The sequence below is a fragment of the Equus przewalskii genome, chromosome 3 (assembly GCF_037783145.1).
Source record: "Equus przewalskii isolate Varuska chromosome 3, EquPr2, whole genome shotgun sequence".
NCBI classification, from domain to species: domain Eukaryota; kingdom Metazoa; phylum Chordata; class Mammalia; order Perissodactyla; family Equidae; genus Equus; species Equus przewalskii.
In genome coordinates, this window is record NC_091833.1 from 98,448,171 (window position 1) to 98,471,256 (window position 23,086).

Consider the following 23,086-nt stretch of genomic DNA (forward strand, 5'->3'; position numbering starts at 1 on the left):
AAGTATTTTAAAACCTCATTAGAAAACTCATAACGGAAGAAATAATACTGAAATCTTTAATTAAAATCTTTTGGGAAGCTAACATTTCATCTTTATATCTAACATAGTTACATCATGTCTTGACAACCGCCTCTTACTCTCTGAATTTTGATGTGGCCCTATTTATCGCCCTATAAGTTTCAAACCTTAAGCTCCTCCACCACCTACCTTACTTGGTAAAAGTTTTTAATGTAGGTGCCTTGAGATCACTTTGCTCTAACTATAGCTCCATGGATCTGAAACTAGTGATGCATATATATATTAATTTTTGGATTCCATGATCACGTAAAGTCATATCAACAGAAACCCTAAATTTCTTATACATATTCTACTACGTCATGAATGTTGCAGTATTTGGAAGTAGTACGGAACTTGAAGTATTATGGCTAAGTATTATATAGGATGTAAGATATCCCTCCTGTTAGATGATTTCTTAGCTATCTGCCAAAATCAACAGAAAAGAGGGATTTTTTTTAAGAAGTAAAATTAAAAAGATCTGATAACCATTTAAGAAGGCCAAATATTATTTATAAGCAGCCAAGTTCACAAAATTAATACATTATCTTTCTGCTTTCATTTTTATTTTTATTTTCTTTAATGAAAATGGCAGCTATTAAGTCTGGAAATAAAGTTCCCCCTCAAACAAACAAACAAACAAAAAGAAAAAAAGACATGCTATACAACTGCTGATATTCATCTAACAGTCCTGTTTTCTTATATTTTCTTTTTAAGAGGGAAGAAAATCTTGTACTAAATGAAAATGACAAGACCAAAAGAAACAAAGGGATCATATCAAATAAAAGACATGAAACATATTCTTTAATTTCCAATTGTGTTTAGTGAAAACGTGCAATCATACAATGAGGTCTTTTAAACAAATATGATTTTGAAAAAACTGAACTCAGGAGTTTAGAATAGGATAATATAATTGCCATAGAAGCTTCATTCTAACACAGAGACTCATCTGCACTTCATGTTTCAAAGATAAACAGGACTTATAAAACAAGGAAAAGAATCTTCAAAAGATGGGGAAAAAGTATTCCCCAGAACACTAAGAGCTGCTTCGGTTATTAAGTCTTACCATTGTGAATAGTCTTTGGGAAGTGTGACAGTTATATTTTCTCCTGATGCAGGAGCACACTCCCATTAACACTAATGAGGAGTGTGTGGGTGCATCAAAGAGAGAACCTGCCTCTTTCATTTTAAAATGAAATTCTACTGCTGAATGGATTAAGCTAACATTCTTGAGGAATGTGCGTCTGCATTTATTTCCTTTTCAGTGGACCATCTGTGTACTACTTTACCTCACATTTATTGATAAAGCCAAAATGATGCATTTCCCCTTTTGCTAAAGATTTCCATTATATTGTCCACATAGTTAAATATTACTGCTTTTCAGGTTTTTAGCTTTTCAGAGATTAAACTTCAGTTGCAGGTACATGATACAGACATTTACTTAGGACTGTCTCATTTTCAGAAATTATAATAAATATAATCAAAATAAATCATAATAAATATAATCAAAAGCTTACCTTTTTGCCCAATTCGTACATGCTCATTTTCAAAAAGTTCTAAAAATGATAAAATAAAATTATTAGACATAAATATGATCAGCCACATTTAGAACAATATTAGGTATATTTTTTCTGGTATTGATGCCTTTAATTATTTTTCAATCTGAATGGCTCCATAGAAAACTATAAGAATATTTATCTTTATATGCAAAAACATCTTTTTTTCTAAATTGTTTAAAGCTTGTAGAAATTAAAAAGAATTTAAGTACATTTAATTAGAAGAAAAAAAAACTTCTTAAACCAGTTTTCCTGTGTTAAAACAGAATACCTTCTTACAACACAAAAATGTTTCTGTCCATTCATCTTTGCTTTTTTCCTTAAAAAAAACACCCAAAACTTGTTGACAGCTTTATTTGCAAAGCCCTACTTCCAGATTAATCTGCCATTAAAGCATATCTAATAAAAGCCTTAATACTATATAGGTAAAATCCCACTATACAAATGCCATTTAAAAAGATTATATGGGAGAAGCAAAGATTTGTTTTTAAAGTACCAATCATAATGAAAAGACTCATAAACTAGATCATATTAAAATAAAAAACTGCTGGAGAGTGATGTCAGCCTCATGGCAGAGTGAGTTCTTTCCTTAGACTCTCCCCACTAAGATACAATGAAAAGGACACTCATAAACCAACAGAGGACATTCACACAACACAACAGATGTCTGAGAGACCCATGCAGCCCTATGTCTCAAGGTGGAGGTGCAGGACCCTCCAGGAGGCCGTGCAAGGAGGTAAGGGGATCTCATCTGTTTCCCCCAATGGCAGTGACCTAGGGCATGGGACTGCACCCAGCTCTGAGAGAGAAGGGTGAGGGAGTAGTCCTCTGTGGGAACGCCTTTGCTCTCCGAGTTGCCTCCAGCCTGTGGGAAAGCTCTAGGCCAAGCAAGCTAAGCAATCACAGGGGTGTATTCACCAAAATGAGCAGCCCACGGCAGACAGCAAGCACACCCGGGATCATACACACAAAAGAAAGCACCCCTTCCCCTGCTTGGTGCACCAGCTTGGCCAGTCTGCTAGAGCAAAGGAGCTCTGCCACAGCACCTATACAGAGCATTTGTAAAGCAGCAGCAGCAAGGAGGCAAACGTAGATGGGCTCTGTAAGCACAGCTTCCCAAGGACAGGCACAGCTGCCAGGGATTGTGGTGGGCTCAGAATACACAACTCCTGCCCCCCACCCAGTGGTGGCAGGTGGAATCTGCGACTAGATACTACCACTAAGAGAAGGCACAAATCCAGTCCATCAAATAGTATGAAGAGGTATATTAATACTCCAGACCAAAGGAAAATGATAAGCACCCAGAAATCAATCCTGAAGACACAGAAATTTACAATCTAAATGACAGAGAAGTCAAAATAGCTATCATGAAAAAACTCGAGTAACAAAAAACTCAGAAAGACAGTTCAGTAAAATCAGGAATAAAATCAATGAACACAGGGAATTCTTCACAAAAGACATTGAAACTATAAAGAAAAACCAATCAGAAATGTTGCAGATGAAAAACACAATGAATGAGATAAATAAAAATCTGGAGTCTTTAAATAAGAGAGCTGATATTATGGAGGACAGAATTAGCAATTTAGAGGACAGAAATATAGAAATGCTTCAGAGAGAGGGGGAGAGAGTTCTAAGACTAGAAAGAAATGAAGAAATTCTCTGAGAAATATCCAACTTGATTAGGAAATGCAACATAAGGATTATAGGTATTCCAAAGGGAGAAGAGAGGGGGAAAGGAGCAGATAGCTTGCTCAAAGAAATAATAGCTGAGAACTTCTTGAACCTGGGGAAGGAGCTGGAACTACAAGTAAAAGAAGCTAATATAACTCCTAACTACATCAATGTAAAAACACCTTCTCCAAGGCATAATAGTAAAACTGGAGAAAGTCAATGACAAAGAAAAAATATTAAGGGCAGCAAGCAGAAGAAAATAACCTACAAAGAAACGCCTATCAGGCTTTCAGTGGATTTCTCAGTAGAATCTCTGACAGACTAGGAGAGAATGCAATGATATATTCAAAATTCTGAAAGACAAAAACTTTCAGCCAAGAATACCACATCCAGCAAAAATATCCCTCAGATATGATGGAGAAATAAAAATTTTCCCAGACAAACAAAAGCTGAGGGAGTTATCACCATGAGACCCTCTCAGAAGAAATGATCAAGAAGGCTCTCATACCTGAAAAAAAAGAAAAGAAAAGAAAGGGTTTACAAAGCCTTGAGCAAGGAGAGAAATAGGCAGACAAAATCAGGAAATTGCAGCTCTCTATTAGAAGAGATTAGCAAACAATTATAACGTTAAAGATAAAGGGAAGGAAAACATCAAAAATAACTATAATCACTTCATTTTAACCACAAACTCACAACAAAATGGAATAAGTTGTGACAACAATAACTTAGATAGGGAAGAGGAAAAGGATGGAACCTGCTCAGACTAAAGAAATAAGAGACTATTAGAAAATGGACTATCTCATTTATGAGATCTTTTCTTTTTTTTGAGGAAGATTAGCCCTGATCTAACATCCACCACCAATACTCCTATTTTTGCCCAGGAAGACTGGCCCTGAGCTAACATCTATGCCCATCTCCCTCCATTTTATATGTAGGACGCCTACCACAGCATGGTTTGATAAGCAGTGTGTAGGTCTGTGCCTGGGATCCAAGACAGTGACTCCCAGGCTGCCAAAGTGGAGTGCATGAACTCAACAGCTACACTACTGGGCCACCCACAATGAGGTCTTTTATACAAACCTGATGGTAATCACTAAACAAAAAATCAGAACAGAGACACAAATGATAAATAAAGAGAGAACTGAGAAAACCATCATAGAGAACCACCAAACTGAATTGGCCTACCGAAATACATGGGGAAATAAAGAACACCCAGAAAACAAGTGATAAAATGGCAGAATTAAGCCTTCATATATCAATAATCACTCTAAATGTAAATGGACTGAATTCTCCAATCAAAGACACAGAGTGGCTGGATGGATTGAAAAACAAAAGACCAAACAATATGCTGGCTCCAGGAAACATATCTCAGCTCTAAAGACAAACACAGGCTCAGAGTGAAGGGATGGAAGACGATACTCCAAGCTAATGGCAAACCAAAGAAAGCAGGTGTTGCCATACTTATATCAGACAAAGTAGACCTCAACACAAGACAGGTAAAGAGAGACAACAAGGGGCAGTATATAAAGGTCAAAGGATCAATGAAACTAAAGAGCTGGTTCTTTGAGAAGATAAACAAAAGTGACAAGTCCTTAGCCAGACTCACTAAGAAAAAAAAGAGAGAAGGGTAAAATAAATAAAATTAGAAATGAAAGAGGAGAAATTACAATGGATACCAAACTCGGGCAAGAGAAACAAAAGAAAAAATAAACAAATAGGACTTCATCAGACTACAGAGCTTCTGTAAGGCAAAGGAAAGCAGGAAGAAAACAAAAAGACAACCTAGCAACTGGGAGAAAATACTTGCAAATCACATTTACAAGGGTTTAATCTCCAAAATATATACAGAACTCACACAACCCAACAAAAAGAAAACTCAACCTGATTCAAAAAATGGGAAGAGGATATGAATAGACATTTCTCCAAAGAAGATATACAGATGGCCAACAGGCACATGAAAAGATGTTCAATGTCACTAATCATCAGGGAAATGCAAATCAAAACTACATTGAGATATCACTTTATACCCGTTAGACTGGCTATAATCACCAAGACAAAAAAAATAACAAATGTTGAAGAGGATATGGAGAAAAGAAAACCCTCATACACTGTTGGTGGGAATGCAAACTGGTGCAGCCACTATGGAAAGAGTATGAAGATTTCTCAAAAAATCAAAAATAGAAATACCATTTGATCTAGCTATCCCACTACTGGGTATTTATCCAAAGAACTTCAAATCAACAATTCAAAGAGACTTATGTACCCCTATGTTCATTGCAGCATTATTCACAATAGCCAACATGTGGAAGCAACCCAAGTGCCAACTGACTGATGATTGGATAAAGAAGTTGTGGTATACATATACAATGGAATACTACTCAGCCATAAAAAAAAGACAAAATTGTCCCATTCACAACAACATGGATGGACCTTGAAGGTATTATGTTAAGCGAAATAAGCCAGAGAAAGATAAACACCATATAATTTCACTCATATGTGAAAGATAAAGAAACACAGGGACAAAGAGAACAGTTTAGTGATTACCGGGGGAAGAGGGTTGAGGGGTGGGCACAAGGGGCGAAGGGGCACATTTATACAGTGACTGACAAATAATAACGCACAACTGAAATTTCACAATGTTATAAACTATTATGACTTCAATAAAAAAAAATTAGAGCAAAACAAACAAAAACAGGTTATGAAACCACGAGGCAGACAACTTTTAGCTCCCCTCCCCATCCCAGAGAAAATCAATTTCTCAGTTTCCTTTTCTCCTCTTGCTCCCTACCATGTGAGAAAGGAAGAGGTGCAAACTGGATTTGTTAGATTCTACAACAGTGATTAGTTAAGTTTTTCTAAAGAATGGGATAACTATGTGTTAAAGGTTATGAAGTTGCATGTGACTCTCTGGGTAATTAGAGCCTGGGTCCCCTAGCAACCTGGCGGCCATCTTGGCACTTGATTCTCTTCTGAGCAGAATGCTCACGGTCAGTCTCTTTGGAGTTCTTATCCAGACTCAGTGGCCTGTTGGTGGTGATATCTGGGCACAGAGAGAGAGGGAGACCTGTCCTGGGCTAAGATTTTAACACAGTTTTCTAGAAATCTTGTTCTGTGATGTCCAGGTTTAGCCCAGCTAAATATAAAATGGTACTGTACTTTTATTTTCCATTTGTTAATATTTTCAGTGTTAGATAATCTTTTTAGATTTAAAAGACTACCCATAAAGCTGGTTTTACATACCTGAATATTTGAATTACAGTGTCCTATTCTTTTAGTTTATTCTATTCCTAATAGCTCTGAAGTAATTAGCTGAGCAGATTATACAATGACCAAGTAAAGCGTTTGGGGTCCCTACTAACATACAATCATTTTCTATTGCTCAAGTATTTAAATAAGTTTATTTCAAAGACTGCATATAAAATAACAATACTAGTTTCATTTTAATTAGCTATGATTGCTGCGACTTAGTAACCAAAGAATCAAAAGTCTCAGCCAATTATTTTCTCTTATAAAAGTGGATGATAGTACTGGATGATACTAGTGCTTTATCACTGAAAGTAGTATGAGATAAAAATAAATAGACTTCTGGGGCTGGCCTTGTGGCCCAGTGGTTAAGCTCGCGTGCTCCACTGCAGGCAGCCCAGTGTTTCGTAGGTTCAAGTCCTGGGTGCGGACATGGCACTGCTCATCAAACTACGCTAAGGGGGCGTCCCACATGCCACAACTAGAAGGACCCACAACTAAGAATATACAACTATGTACTGGGGGGCTTTGGGGAGAAAAAGGAAAAAAATTAAATCTTTAAAAAAAAAAGACTTCTTTACAAAATTTACCTACTCTATTATGTGAAATACATTGATTTTGCTTTCTTTTCTTTCTTTTTTTTTTGGAGGAAGATTGGCCCTGCTGCCAATCCTCCGCGTTTTGCCAACCCTCCATACATGCCCATCTTCCTCCACTTCATATGTGGGACGCCTGCCACAGCATGGCTTGCTAAGCAGTGCGTAGGTTCGCACCCAGGATCCAAACAGGTGAACCCTGGGCCACCGAAGCAGAACGTGCGAACTTAACTCCTGCAGCACTGGGCCAACCCCTGCTTTCTTTTCTTCTTAATTGACGTATAATTAACATACAACAGGTTTTGCGTTCTAAGCGCTATTTTTTAGTAAAAGAATAAGAAGCCCAAAGAATTCAGAACCATTTCTAATCTATATTCTGTGTTTCTCAAAGAATGCTCTGAGGACCACTATGTTAATAGATGCATCTAAATTAATACATCTTGCTTGGAAAAAGGCTCTGTGATAAAATAAGTTTAGGAGATGCTGAGCTAAAAGTTTACGTAGGACTTCTCATAGTCTTTAAGATAGAAACATACACAGTATATCTTACAAAGGTATGGCACAGCCTTTCCTCAACCTTATTTGACAAGATCCTCTTTCTCACAGGGCGTCTGATGAATGCTTCATGGAACACACTCCGGAAATGCTATATTAACTGAAGATGCTTTTTTCTTTTAGAAATAACAAGCTGTAGAAAATGTCTATTTAGCAGAAGCCCCATCTAATAAGATTCATTATTATGTATATTCAGACAATAATATCAAATATATAAGTCCCCCTTTATCATAAAGCCTTATGAAAGAATGCTGATTCTGCTCACCCTTTTAGGATGGGTCTCATAAATGGTTTCCATAGTAAGTATGTGTGTGTGTGCGCATGTATGTATTTAAAGAAATGCATATTCAAGAGTTTGTAGGAATAATGAATATGCCTAATCTTTTATATTATCCTTAAATATTCAATATTACTGTCAACGCAAATAGTCAATAACCATTCTATCGCAAAAGGAGAGAGAGTTAGCCAAACTGAGGACAATAGCCACAGCCTTTGCAAAGGAAGAAAGCGCTCCAGAGAAGAGTGTTTTTCAGCACAGTTATCTACCATTTCCAAACACAGAGACACATCAAGCATGACAGGGGTTATGTTCTTGCAAGCGTTCAAGAAGTTTTGTCACAGAGTAGCACGTATGCAGCAGGTCAACATGACCCTGGTGTCACGGGAAGGGACATTTATCTGGTGTCACAAGAAGAGAGGCATCAATTCTTATTTTCAAAGAGTACATTCTTTAAGACAATAATTAAAGCAGATGTACAACGTATGTTTGATAGGACATAAGTCAGGCTTCTTTTGTTCACATAAATTTTAGGCCAAATCAAGTTTAAACCAGAATGGCTTCCCCATATACTTTAATATATAAAAATTTCTTATATCCTATAAAGGTAAGGATTTTTCTTCTGACTTTCATATAAAAGCTAAGTTAGTAAGTGAGGAATGCACTTCAAATATAATCATTGAATAACAGTATTGATAAAACATAGGCAACATGTTTTTAAAGACGAGTAAGAAGGATACAGTTCCTTTAAGTCACACTTAAAACTTAATCCTAAACATAAAACTTGCCTCTAGCCAAACACAAGAATTAGCAACATTTTCAAACATTAAGCATTACATTACCAATTTAACCACAGCCATAGACATAGACTAAAAGAATAAAAATAACAGTGAATTCTAGGCAAAAGTAGTTATATATGATCCCATTCTTCTTTCCAAGTAATACTGTTGACCAGCGATTCTCAAGTCAAGCAAAAATTCAAGTAGTATACCACTAAAAACAGTCTTATTGGATGAACACCAATTTATCCCAATCTTTTACTGCTTTGAGAAATAGAGAGAGCAAGAATAACTACCTTAACTAAAGAGATTATCAACCTCCTTCAAGCAGACTTATGCATTCTTTCCTCTGCTCCAACTGCCCCTTGTATATAACAGCAAACACCACAATGATCCTTATCTGAATCTTACTGTGATCAGAAACCAGGAAAGGAAACGGTTACTGAAAATCTGATCCATAACTAAACATAGTCTGTCAAATGTTTTTCAGACAAGGAGAAAACTAAATGTGCTGTTTAAAGAAGCTGATGTCCTGTTTTTGCAAATGTTGCCATCCTACAGTGAAACTTACATGGTTGCAGCAGGACCGCCCCCCCCCTCCCCCCACCAAACTGTTCCAGCTCTTAAGTGTCCAAAAGTTACCATGGACCTGTTACATAATAGCATGTTGCTTTGAACCTGTTACGCAATGATACCTTGACCTTCTTATGTAATGGCATGTTACATTGAACTCATCATGTAACGATGCCTTGAACTCATTACATAATGGCCTGTGCATGCATTGTGATTAGGCCCAGTTGTTACACAGATTTAATGTATCCTCTACACTCCAGAGTATAAAGTCTCCACTGGCATTTAACAGGGAGGTAGGGGGGACCATGACACTGCTTTGGGAGCTTCTTCCCCTGGTATTCTTGATTGCTTGTGCAAGCAATAAACCTTTTTCTTCACCTACTTCAGCCTTGGTTGTGTTTTTTGGATCTGTACTCTGTACACACCCATTGAGTGTGGTTACATTGCTTTCTACTATATCTTCCCTAAGACCAAAGATTATGTCATATCTATGTATTTGCTAGTCCCTGGCCCTTTGCAGGGTCTCACACATTTACTGTATTATGTGTAAATCAAAGAAGAAAGAACTATACTCTAGATTAAGAAAAAAATTAGTTTTTCTAAAGCATAGCTACTATAAGGTTTAAAATAATTTCAAATAATTCTTAAGGATTATTTCGAAAGTGAAAAACATAAATATCATTCAAGGGTGTGTTACTATTTCCTTTTCCTTTTGTTATATATGGCTAACACTGGCCATGAATAGAAGTATAAGATAAGATATCTGTCTTAGTCCATTCAGGCTGCTATAACAAAATACTCACAGACTGGGTAGCTTATAAACTGAAATTTATTTCTCATGGTTCCGGAAGCTAGAAGTCAAGATCAGCGTGCTAGTGTGGTTGGGTTCTGCAGACAGTCCTCTCCCAGGTTGCAGACTGCCGACTTTTCACTGTGTCCTCACGTGGTGGAAGGGCTAAGGAGCTCTGTTGGGCCTCTTTTATAAAGACACTAACCTCATTCAAGAGGGCTCCATCCTTATGACCTAATCACCTTCCAAAGGCCCCACTTCCTAATACTATCACCTTGGGGATTAGGACTTCAGCATATGAATTTTAGGGGGATACAAACATTCAAACCACAGCAATATCTTTCTATAAGCTATCTGATACTGTCTTATAAAATGAGAAGAGTATCAAAGAGGGAGAGAGGAGACAGCACATTACAGCAGACTTTGGAGGCAGACTGCTTAGTTTTGAATCTTGGTTTACCACGTACTAGCTTTGTGACCTTGGTCAAGTTACTTAACATCTCCACTTCTTCAGCTTTAAAATGGTGGTAATACTACTACTTCCCACCATACAAGAAAATTAAAACCATAATACAATACCACTGTATACCACTAGAATGACTAAAACAAAGAAGATGGAATACACCAAGCATTAGCAAGCATGCAGACCAACCTCTACTCTCATACATTGTTGGTGGATGTGTAAACTGGTATTACCACTTTTGAAAATTCTTTGGTAGTTAATCTACTAAAGCCGGACTTATGCAAATCCTAGGACAGAGAAATTGCTTTCCTGAGTGTATACCCCACAAAAGGGTATATATATATGTTCACCAAAAAGTACATACTAGAATGTTCATAGCAGCTTTAGTTTTAATAGCCTCAAACTTGAAACTTTCCAAATACCCTTCAACAATAGAATAGATAAATAAATGAGTGGTATATTAGGAGGGTGGAACACTGTAATGCAAAAAAAATAACCTACAAATACATACAACTACAAAATAATCTACACATGCATACAAAATAATCTACAAACGACATAGCTAAGTCTCATAAACATAATGTTGAACAAAAGAAGTCAAATATCAGGGGCCAGCCCCACGGCTCAGTGGTTGAAGTTCCACACTCTGCTTCGGTGGCCCAGGCTCACGGGTTCAGATCCCAGGGGCAGACCTACTCTTCTCATTAGTCATGCTATAGAGTCCCACATACAAAACAGAGGAAGACGGGCACAGATCTTAGCTCAGGGCTAATCTTCCTCAAGCGAAAAATAAAAGAGGAAGACTGGCAATGGATGTTAGCTCAGGGTGAATCCTGCTTACCAAAAAAAAAAAGGAAGTCAAACTCAAAGAGTATATACTGCATTCTTCCATTCATATGAAGTTCAAGAATTGGCAAAACTAATCTAGGCTGTTAGAAATCAGAATAGTGGTTATCTTTGACATGGGGGATAAAGACTGAAAGAAGGGGCTTCAGCTTATTGATCTGGGTGGTATTTTAATAGTTGTGTGTCCAATTCATAAAAATGGAGCTATTCCCTTAGGAAATATACACTTTCCAAATGCCTTTTAAAATTTAATAAAGTTTAAAAAATGGTAAAAATATACCTTCTAGAGTTGCTGAAAGGTTAACATGAGGTAATATATATGGAACACAATCTATGCTCAAAAACGGTTTACTATTATTATTATTACTACTATTAACAATTTCTCCATCCTAGGATTTGCATAAGTTCAGCTTTAGTAGATTAACTGCCAAAGAATTTTCAAAAGTGGTAATACCAGTTTACACATCCACCAACAATGTATGAGAGTAGAGGTTGGTCTGCATGCTTGCTAATGCTTGGTGTATTCCATCTTCTTTGTTTTGGTCATTCTAGTGGTATACAGTGGTATTGCATTATGGTTTTAATTTTCTTGTATGATGGGAAGTAGAAGTATTACTACCACAACAATAATAATAATAATAGTAATAAATAGCCAACTTCTTATTTTATAGAGGAAGAAAAAATCCAGAGACGTAAAGTGATTTGTCAAAGTCACACAGCTAGCCATGGCAGAGGAAAGATAGAACAGTTCCCTGGCTCCTGTCTGGTATTATTTCCACTACAATATAGACCTCCTACGTTTTAAGTCAATTTTTACTCCCTTTTTATTATACCTAAATCCCAATCTGCTCTTTTATGAAAACACATTGTATTTATGCACAAAAAGAGAAAAGTTAGGGAAATTTTCTCGATGATTAAGATTTAAAAGACACTAATTTTAAAGCCTAAGTTTATTTGGAATAGAATGTCAGTGTTTGCTTGACTTGGTGATATGAAAAATAATAAAAATAGATAGTGATGGCCAGTAAAGGGAAATCTAAGTGCTACCAATGAAGATCTTGTCAACAAAATGACTTACGTATGTCTAACGACTTTTCAAAATTATGTTAAAGACCTTCAAAGAAGAAGACAAAATCTAGTTGTACTCTGATAATTACAACATACAGGATTTTATTCATTAATTAATAGTAACCAAGGAGATGCAAAAAAGCACGCTTAGTTTTCAGATACAAAAAACAGTTACTAGATTAATTTAGAAATGACAAGATAAACCTGAAACTCACTCTCATTTATTATTAATTATATACTACATGGGAGAAATACTAACCGGGAGGCACTTGTGTAGAATCATCTATACCCAGTTGTCCTGTAGTTAAGCCAAGTTCTACAAAGAATTCTTTCTGAAAAATAACACACATAGAATTAACATATGTATCTCAGGCTTTGCTACATATTTTTTAAAAAATCACCTTCACCTAATATCATCTTAAATAAAAATCACAATGTAAAATGAGTCTTTGCTTCATTTAACTATCTAAAAAAGAAACAGATGTTATTGAATCTTTAACTGGTAATGCATTAGTCCAAAATTAAGGTGGAGAACAACTATGATTCTTTTACTACAAGTATTTCTGTGTAATATTTATTATTTTCATGTGAAATAAACATGAATAGAAAAAATAAAATCTTTTAAGAAAAATTAGTATATATAATGGGAAAAGAAATTTAAGCACACAATATTTCCCCAAATGTAGCACCTTTAGGATTATTTTTCTTTCCCCTAATTTTTCCTACTTAAGAAAAGTTTTTACTTTGTCTTCTAACCAATGAGTGATGCCATCGTTTAAAAAAAAACCTTGCTTTTAAAAATAGTTCTTGAATTTCCCTTTTTAAGTAATAGACTAATTAGTAAAGTAAGGAATGATAATTATCCTTTTGCATAAAGAACTATTAATATTCAAATCTTTCCTGAAGCACACACACAGTATACACAGCAATGATCAATTTTATCTTCTAAAATTGCCAATATAATTCTGTATCTGTGCTTTCTAGGTTACTGCACTTCACTCAGCTCTTAATCAACTAAACACCACAAATATCCAAAACAACTTAATTTTTAAGTAAAATTAGACTATCAAGTGCTCTGTTAAAATAAGAGCAAATTAGATCTCTTCTCCAGACTTCCTCTCATCTAGCAATGTCTATGGAAAGTAATCATGTTTGTCTGTTACTTTTAGATATATAACAACCCCATAGCACTCACATTATTTCTATTCCCTGAGTAATTAAATATTTCTATTAATATTTCCCTCAGTGTTTTGTTCCTATTCTAATTGCTAAAACCAAACTATCTTCTCATTTAAAAAATGGAATTAGTTTTAATCCTTCCTAATTATCCATTATTATTTGTTAGTGATTTATTAATGTCCCTCACAAGACAGTTATTTAGCTTAACATGTACACACATTTCATTTTTGTATTGATTTTATTTTATTTTATTTTTTTCTTTTAAAGATTGTATTTTTTTCCTTTTTCTCCTCAAAGCACTCCACTACATAGTTGTATATTCTTAGTTGTACGTCCTTCCACTTGTGGCATGTGTGACACGGCCTAAGCATGGCTTGATGAGCGGTGCCATGTCCGCGCCCAGGATTCGAACCGACAAAACACTGGGCTGTTGCAGTGGAGCGCACGAACTTAACCACTCAGCATGGGGCCAGGCCCCTGTATTGATTTTAAATAACTGATGTCATATTTCAATTTTTAACCAAACTTGATTTTTATCTATACTTTAAAAAAGCACTGCACCTTATGTTACCAATTTTTAATGACTAAAGAGGTAAAAAATGTTATTCTTCCATTTTCAACCATTGTCTTCTACTTATTTAAACATTCTTTCTTTGTTGAAATCATTAAAATTAATGATAACGTATCAATTTTTTAAATAAATTTAATCGTACTGCAGAGGGGACTTAAGTACAATAAACATTTCAATATTAGGTTCTGTAATCACAACTGAGAATTACACTTATGCTAAGACATGTTAGGAGCATAAACAGAACTCCAAACATACATTTTCTATTTCACTGCTCTGCAAGTTCAATACTTACACAGACAGACTGGGGTCACAGATAACCCATGCCTCCTGGAGTCAGAATCATTAAATCTCCAGGCCACACGACTTAGGGAAGGCAAAGACAACTATCCTTAATGACCTCAGGAAGAGAGGGACTAACCACACTCTTAGTGGGCATAGCACAATTTCTTGAAAATTAGCCACTGGCTTTTGATTCTCCAACAGCTAAGAATGAGTCCACATCAGCTCCAGGTCCCCGCTCAGACAGAAGACATAATTAGTCCCACACACACATGCTGAAGCACATTATCCTCTCCCTGCTTCTTTATCTAGTAAACTCTTTCACACTAATTCAAATGGCAGTACCTCTGAGAAGACTTCCCACCACTTCCAAGAGAAGAATTGGCCACTTCCACTTCTGTACACTCAAAGCACTTTGTACAAACTGCTAGGACTGTTAAAAAATAACTTTTTAAAAATCATTTTTTCATCAAAGTTGTAGTAGTAATGGTTAATAGTTATGTACTGCTTACTATGTTTCAAGTACCATATATATACTTTATATATATTAGTTTCCTAGGGGTGCCATAAAAAAAAAGTACCACTAACTGGTTGGCTTTAAGCAACAGAAATTTATTTTCACAATCCTGGAGGCTAGAAGTCCAGAATCAAGGTGTTAATAGGGCCACGTTCTCCCTGAAGCCTCTAGAGAAGAACTGTTCCATGACTTTCTCTTTGCTTCTAGGAGTGCCTTGGCTTATAGGTGCATCACTCCAATCACTGCCTCCGTTGTTATAGGACATTCTCCTTGTGTGTCTCTCTTCTGTATCTCTTCTCCTCCTCTTATAAGGACACCAGCTGTATTGGATTTAGGGCCCACCCTACTCCAGTAAGACATCATCTTAACTCGATTGCATTTGCGAAGACTCTATTTCCAAATAAGGTCACATTCACAAGGACTGGAGGTTAGGACTTCAACACATCTTTTGGGGGGACACAATTCAACCCATAACTTATATCTTAACTTATCTATGAGATAATATTATCTCTATTTTACAAATGAGAAAACTGAAGCTCAAGGTCAAGAAAACTTGACCAAGGTCACACAGCTAGTAGTGGCAGAGCAAAAATTTAAACCTAGGTTAGTTGCCTTCAGAATCTAATCACCTAACCATCAAGCTGTACTGTCTGTACATGCAGCAAATAGTTTAAGAAGTCAAATCAGCTAAAAAACTTAAAACAACAACAAAATAGCAATTCTCTATCTTATATGCACCTCCCCAACACACAGACACACAGACACAATCATATTTAGCCCACTATCCAGGGACAACTACTTTCAGCTTTTTTTCCAGTATTTATCTCCATATTTCAAGTAAAAAGTATATATTGCTATTTTTAACTCACCAGTTTCGGATATCTATTGATTTTTTTATGGTAAATGAGGATTTCAGCTCATGTATATTCTCTTTTCCTCCCTCCATCATTCAATATAATTATATATCAATTCTTGATTAAATCCATATTAAGAGTTTGCATTATTAGGACTATTTAAATATTACTCACTGCTGAGCCACATGGTATATTATAAATATATTTCCTTTCTTATACTCTTCTTCATGCAGTTCACAATTAAACCATTTTTCACAATTTTCTCTAATCATGTACCTCTTCCTACACCCTTTAACAACTCTGAAAAGACTCACCTCAATACAATTTCACATGTGGTCAAACCCGTCAAATCATCTTTTGATGATCAAATCATCTTTTGGTGTTTTAGGCGTTCATCCTGGAACCCTCCAACCTCTTTCTCCAGTCTGGATGGTTGTGCTTAGTCCTACTGCACGGGCTTTGTCCTGGAACTGCTCTTCACTGTCATTCTGGAAACTCTTCTTCTCTTAGGTTGGAACCCTGTTTCCTGGGTCCTCTATTTCGCTCTTTTTGTTTATGACCTTGTTTTGGATCACTTCTACCAATGGCTCCTTGAATACGAGTAAATATTTTAGATCACATACATCTGAAAATATCTATTCCAACTTCACATTTGATCGACCATTGGTTACATATAGAATTCTAGGCTTGAAATCAATTCGAATTTTTAAAGGCATTACTTCAAAATCTTCTTGCTTCCAGTTTTGCTGCTGAGAAGTCAGATGCCACTCTGATATCTGAAACTTCCTATGTACTCAGTTTTTCTTCTCTAAGAAGTTTTTAGCGTATTCTCCTTTTCAGGTACCATGGTATGGGTCTTCTTTCATTCACAGTATTGGGTACTGGGTGAACCTTTTCATACTGGAGCTTCCTGTCGTTCACTTTGAGGACATTTTAATAATTCCCTTACCTCTGTTTTCTCTTTCTGGAACTCCTCTTGATCAGAAGTTAGCCCTCCTGGATTGCTCCTCTAATCAGAAAAATCTTATCCCTCTTAGTTTTCATAGCTTGGCTTTCTGCTTTTGCTCTGTCTTCTGATAGAGATTTCATCACAGCTTTGTTTTCAATCCTTCTACTGATCTTTTTTTTTTTTTTTTTGCATACAATATTTTTGATCCCTAAAAGGTCTTTTTCATTCTCTAATATTTTGTTTTGTTGTCTTAATGAAATTCTGTTCTTGTTTCAAGAGCAGTATCTTTTCTCTGAGAATATTAATAGTTTCTTTAAGTCTTCTATTGGGAAGAAATAGCTAACAGACCAATCTTTTTGTCCATGTAAAGATGACCTTGGGTTTACCTTCTCCCAGCACTGTTGCCCTGAAAATATACTGGATCACACATCTGCACACAAAATGCAGAGAGGAATCCCAGCTATATTACTAAGCAATGTTATTTACTGAAAAGAAATGACCCTTGGCTCGTAAATAATATCTAAAATGGAAGACTGTGAGTGGACTATAAAAATCTACTGGAAAACACAGGCCTTAGCTGCCTGGTGTGGCATCTCTCGAGAGGATTTGGAAGCTATGCTCACGTGCATTACAAGAAATGGTTCCTATTAGGTATGAAACTTCCCTATGTTGTGCCTATGTCAACTTGTCACTTCCAATTTCACGCATTCCTTGTGGGGGCTGGGAAGTAGCATCTGGTTGGCTGTGAGGACTCTCAATGAAGATCTACCTATTATACTGATATGCTATGTTTTCAGCTTTGTATCATTCTACAAATCTAAGTAAACCTGGTGCCAGGTTATAGCCTACTGTATCGTGTGAATGTATGTATTCATATCGAGTATGAATGTAAATTTGAAGCTGAAACAACTATTAGTGGTCATGATAAGTACTCATTTCCTAAATTGGCTATTTCTTCATCTTTAATTTTTATTTGTTTGTTTTAGTTTTGGTCTCTGCCTTTCAAATTAGAAGATTTCAAATATCTGGAGATCCTAGGCTGTCAGTCATATTCAGGAACGAGGCAATAAACAACCTACTGAAAGCTCTGTCTTGCAAAGATTGGGCATAGAGTGTGGTGGGCTCACTGTGAAGCAATATTATAGCCAGCCAGCTTTTTTTTTTTTCCTGGTTAAGGATTCTCCAAATCTCTGTTTGTCTTTTCTCTGGCCTTTTAGAGTTAGTGGATGGTGGGAGAGGAGAGAACTGTGCAGGCATAGTGGTGGTGGTAGTGGATGAGGGTACTAGTCCCACCATTCAGTCAACGTTCACGTAATCCCTCTGTTTTCAGTACACTGCCTCATTCCTGTCCTGCTCTACATCTGAGGTGTCTGAGTTCATAGCCTTTCTGACTCTGCTTCTTTAGTGATATGCCTCTGGTCTCCCATGGGGGAGGAGGAATCACCTGAATAAGCAGGGTGGTAGGAGTCTGGGGTCTAACCCCTCCTGATACAGACTTGCAGACAATCTCCATTTTCAGCCCTCTTCTATAACATGTGGTGTCTCCAATTCGTGGACCTTTCCAAAGTTCTCTGGAGAAAATCATCTTGCCTCTTATATCAGGCAGTGTCCAGTCAGGAACTAGAACCCATATCAGAAATGTGGACATGGAAAAACAGAATTAGCAAATGCAGCCTATGTCTTCTAGTCTGAAGGAGAATATGATCAAGAAGGAACGAAGAACTCAGGAAAGGATCCTCCCTGCCCTCAAGACTGAGATTCAGACCTCTCAGGAGAGCTGCCACAGGAATGTGCAGACCAGAAGTGGTGAAGAAACATGCCAGAGGGTATAGGCTAGAGCTAGTTGGCTGAAGGTTGCCGAGGCGAGTGTTGCAGGGCCTCCTGCATGCTTATCTGCTGGCTCTTACACATGGGACAGGAAGGGAAGTCCCCTTCTCTCCCTTTCTCCTGCTGTGTTCTTGCAGTGTCCCTCCAGAACCCTCTACTGACAAATCCTAACATCAAGCCAGTTGGCAAAAGAGAAATGTTTACCAGATACAACTCCAATATAATAAAGCAGAATAAAAAAAGGTAGACTTGGAGCTGAAAGATCATAAATTGACTACTGGCACATTTTTTCATCGTACCTCCTATCTTCTAGAAGCATTTAGGCTTGACCTTCTTCTTTCAAGGTTAAGTCACTTATTATTGTCTCATCAGTTCTCTATCTTAGTACATTAAAGCTTAGAGTTACAAGTCGTTTCCTAGTTTTACCAAAGACAGCATTTACATTTCTGTGTTCCTTACTGTTTGGGGATAACTAACAAAAGAAAAAGGAGTGATAATTTCTTAACTCCATCATCAGGAAATCTCTCCACTTTTCTACAATTACTCTATTTTAGAACTAACTTCCTGGTCAATCCATGTTGTTGCAAATGGGATGATTTTGTCTTTTTCTATGGCTGAAAAGTATTTCATTGTATATACGTATACCACATCTTCTCTGTTCATTCATCCATCAAAGGTACTTAAGTTGCTTCCAAGTCTTGGCTTGTGAATAATGCTGCAATGAATAGAGGAGTGCATATATCTTTTTGAATTAGTGTTTTCATGTTCTTTGGATAAATATCCAAATTAGAATAGTTGCATCATCTGGTAGTTCTACTTTTAATGTTTTGAGAAATCTCCATACTCTTTTCCATAATGGCGGCACCAATTTTACATTCCCACCAGCAGTGTATAAGGGTTCCTTTTTCTCCACATCCTCTCCAATACTTGTACTTCTCATCTTTTTAATAATAGCCATTCTGATAGGTGTGAGGTGATATCTCATTGTAGTTTTGATTTGCATTTCCCTAATAATTAGTGATGTTGCTTATCTTTTCATGTGCCTATTGCCATCTGAATACCTTCTTTGAAAAATGTCTGTTCAGATCCTCTGTGCATTTTCTGATCGGGTGTTTGTTTTTTGTTATTGAATTATATGAGTTCTTTAAAAATTTTGGATACTAATTATGCTAAGTGAAATAAGTCAGATGGAGAAAGACATTTACCACATGACTTCACTCATACGAGGAAGATAAACAAACACACAGATATGGAGAACAGATTGGTGATTACCAGAGGGGAAAGGGATGGGTGGAGGACGAAAGGGGTAAAGGGACACATATGTATGGTGACGGATGGTAACTAGACTTTTGGTGGTGAACACGATGCAGTCTATACAGAAGTTGAAATATAATGATGTACACTTGAAATTTATATAATGTGACCTCAATAAAATTAAAAAAATAATAATAAAATAACTTCCACACCGAAATGTGACAGTCTCCAGAGCAAAGATAGTCTCTAACTCATCCTTTCTTTCCCTTACCTCTCTCAGTGCCTCATCATGTTACATGATTAAATTTATTTAATTTAATCATCCAAAAAATTAAATAAAATGTACATTCTCAAAAAAATTTATATAAAATGCACAATTTGTTTTAATCAGTTTTATAGCCGTACATCAGGCACCTGTATCCCAAGGAGCTGTCTTATAAATCTACATTGTTCACTAAAATGAGGAATAAGCAAAAGCATTTATAGGTCAAGACAAGCTTATCTTTAGTTCTACTAGCAAAGCAATTCACTCTCTATATAACCTCTTTACAATAAAGAAGAAACTCTTCATCTTATTCTTTTATTTAATGAGCAAGTTGTCCTGTTGCTTTAGATATATGCTGCAGTAAAATATTTTTCTAATGGCTCATTTCTAAAGTATGTTAATCTATTTTTATTTTTTAAGATTTTATTTTTTCCTTTTTCTCCCCAAAGCCCCCCAGTACATAGTTGTATATTCTTTGCTGTGGGTCCTTCTAGTTGTGGCATGTGGGACGCTGCCTCAGCGTGGTTTGATGACCAGTGCCATGTTGGCGCCCAGGATTCGAACCAACGAAACACTGGGCCGCCTGCAGCGGAGCGCGCGAACTTAACCACTCAGCCAAGGGGCCAGCCCCTGTTAATCTATTTTTAAATGTTTATACTTACCAATTCAGGGATGTCTTTTACTTTCAGAGGAACTTGGATTAAACCCAAATGAGTCCTAAAACTAAGAGAATCACCATTTTCATAATTTGGGTTGCGAAGATTAATTAATACCTTAAAAAACAAATCCAAAAAATTTTTTGGTTAGTTTCTTTATAGGATGCTTACAGTTACAAAATTGGCAGTGATATCAGCGTATCACCACAAAATTAAAAACTATTTGGGGTTATGCATATACTTTAATTACATTCTAAAATACTATAAAATTGCATTGAAATGTTAAAATACCATAAACACGCTTTTAATTAGGATGGTTTAATATTCCAAATGATGATCTACCATATACAACTCTAAAATATTAAGAATTTAGTTAGAAAGAAAACTTTTTTTTTCTAGTATATAGTTATATATTCTAGTTGTAGGTCCTTCTAGTTCTTCTATGTGAGCTGCTGCCACAGTGTGGCTGCTGACAGACGAGTGGTGTGGTTCCATGCCTGGGAACTGAAACCAGGCTGCCAAAGTGGAACACACCAAACTTTAACCACTAGGCCATCAGGGCTGGCTCTTTTCCTTTTGCAGGGAAAGACTGCCCTGATCTAACATCTGTTGCCAATCTTCCTTTCTCTCTCTTTTTTTTAATTCCCCAAAGCCCTAGTACATGATTATATATCCTAGTTGTAAATCCTTCTAGTTCTCCTTATGTGAGCCACCACCACAGCATGGCTACTGACAGATGAGTAGTGTGGTTCCATGACCAGGAAATGAACCTAGGCCACCAAAGTGGTAAGAGTGTTGAACTTTAACTATTAGGCCATCAGGGTTGGCTCAAAAAAAAACTTTTTGATGGTAAGGAAAAATAAAAATTGTTAGATTATGATATTTTATCAGGGAAGGTAACAGAAAAATTAAAATTGCTTGATTGTAATATTTACCAGGGAAAATTTCAGAATCAACTCTAACCCTTTTAAAAACAGATATTGGTAAGGTTTTCAGAAAGATGGTGGAATAACATTGTAGAATATAGCCTCTAAACCAAACCCAAAAGGAAAAAAAGAAATTTCAGAAGCTAAGCTAATAAGAAAGACCCATTTATATACTTTCAAAATTAAGCAGATGAAAAGTCTTAGATATTTGCATATCCTTTAATCTAGGAATCTCGTTTCTATGAGGATGATTATGGAAATAACTAAAGGTGTTTGCAAAGGTAGTACAGAAAGAACATTAATGAAGTACAGTTTATAACAGGAAAATATAACACGACTTAAACATCTTGTTAGAGGGAATTACTTTAAATTATGGTTAACTCATATAATAAAATACAGTGTAATATGCCTCAATTAATATAGGTAATATAGGCATTAAAAATGTACAGACTGCTGGTTTGCACTTGATTTACCAGTGGGGGTACAAAAGGCCTCTCAGAAAACTTGTGCCTTGACTCCCAAGACCAAAGTATCTTACTTGTATCTTGGTGGTTCATAAGCAAAGACAAAGTGCATCCTGTGCAACTGAGGAAGGGCCCTGGGAGCTATGCCTAGAAGTTTGGGTCTCTTTGTATTTGCATGTGCTTTCTTTCTTTTGCTGAAAGAAAGCCTTATGTGGGTGTATCCTGTGAAGTCTTGTGAGTCTTTTCAATTATCTGACTCTGTATAATTGTTGCAGCAGTGAACAAAACAGAATGAGAAGCTCCTGCCCTTGTGGAGCTTCCACCTAATAGGAGAAGGCAGACTATTAGCAAAATAGAAAAATAGTATATTCTATAACAATAAATGCTATGGAGAAAAGAGCTTTCCAGGCAGGGTACCAGGAAACACTTTGTTGAGAAGGCGACATTTAAGCAAAGACTTAAGGAGTGAGGGAACCTGCAGACAAGTATCTGGGGAAAAAGCACTGCAGGCAGAGAAAACAAGGAGCAAGGGCCCTCAGATGGAAGGAAGCCAGGGGAAGGCAAGGAGGTTAAAGTAGATGGAGTAGAACAAATCAGGAGGAAAAGTAGCAGGAAATGAACTCGAGAGGTAATGGGTATATATCAAATAGGGTATTTTAGGCCACTCTCATGACTGGTTTTTAAGTAGAATGAGATGGGAAGCTACTGGATACTAGAAGAATGGCTTATTCAGAATTGTACTTAAAAGGCTTCCTCTGGAAAGTGCACTAACAGATTCCAGGTGGGTGAGGGTAGAAGCAGGAAGACCAGTTAGGAGGCTACTGAAATAGTCCACTCGAGATGGTAACTTGGACCAGGGAGGTAGGAGTGGTGG

The 23,086-nt window shown here is 36.6% G+C and overlaps 1 protein-coding gene and 1 long non-coding RNA gene across 9 annotated transcripts in view; one reads left to right on the top strand and one right to left on the bottom strand.

The window, feature by feature from the left end:
* TBC1D19 (TBC1 domain family member 19) overlaps positions 1-23,086 on the bottom strand; it is a 140,261-nt gene that overhangs the window by 70,752 nt on the left and 46,423 nt on the right. For 7 of the 8 annotated variants that reach the window (XM_070613022.1, XM_070613028.1, XM_070613026.1 and 4 more), the window contains 3 exons: positions 20,829-20,939; positions 12,731-12,803; positions 1,572-1,610 (listed from right to left, as the gene is read on the bottom strand). In XM_070613022.1, coding sequence (XP_070469123.1) covers positions 1,572-1,610; positions 12,731-12,803; positions 20,829-20,939 — 223 coding nt within the window. The remainder of the gene's footprint in view (positions 1-1,571; positions 1,611-12,730; positions 12,804-20,828; positions 20,940-23,086) is intronic. The other variant, XM_070613025.1, reaches the window with a different exon arrangement.
* LOC139082333 (uncharacterized) lies at positions 6,272-7,924 on the top strand. Its single transcript, XR_011538233.1, has 2 exons — positions 6,272-6,428; positions 7,727-7,924. It is a non-coding gene; the product is annotated as an uncharacterized lncRNA (long non-coding RNA).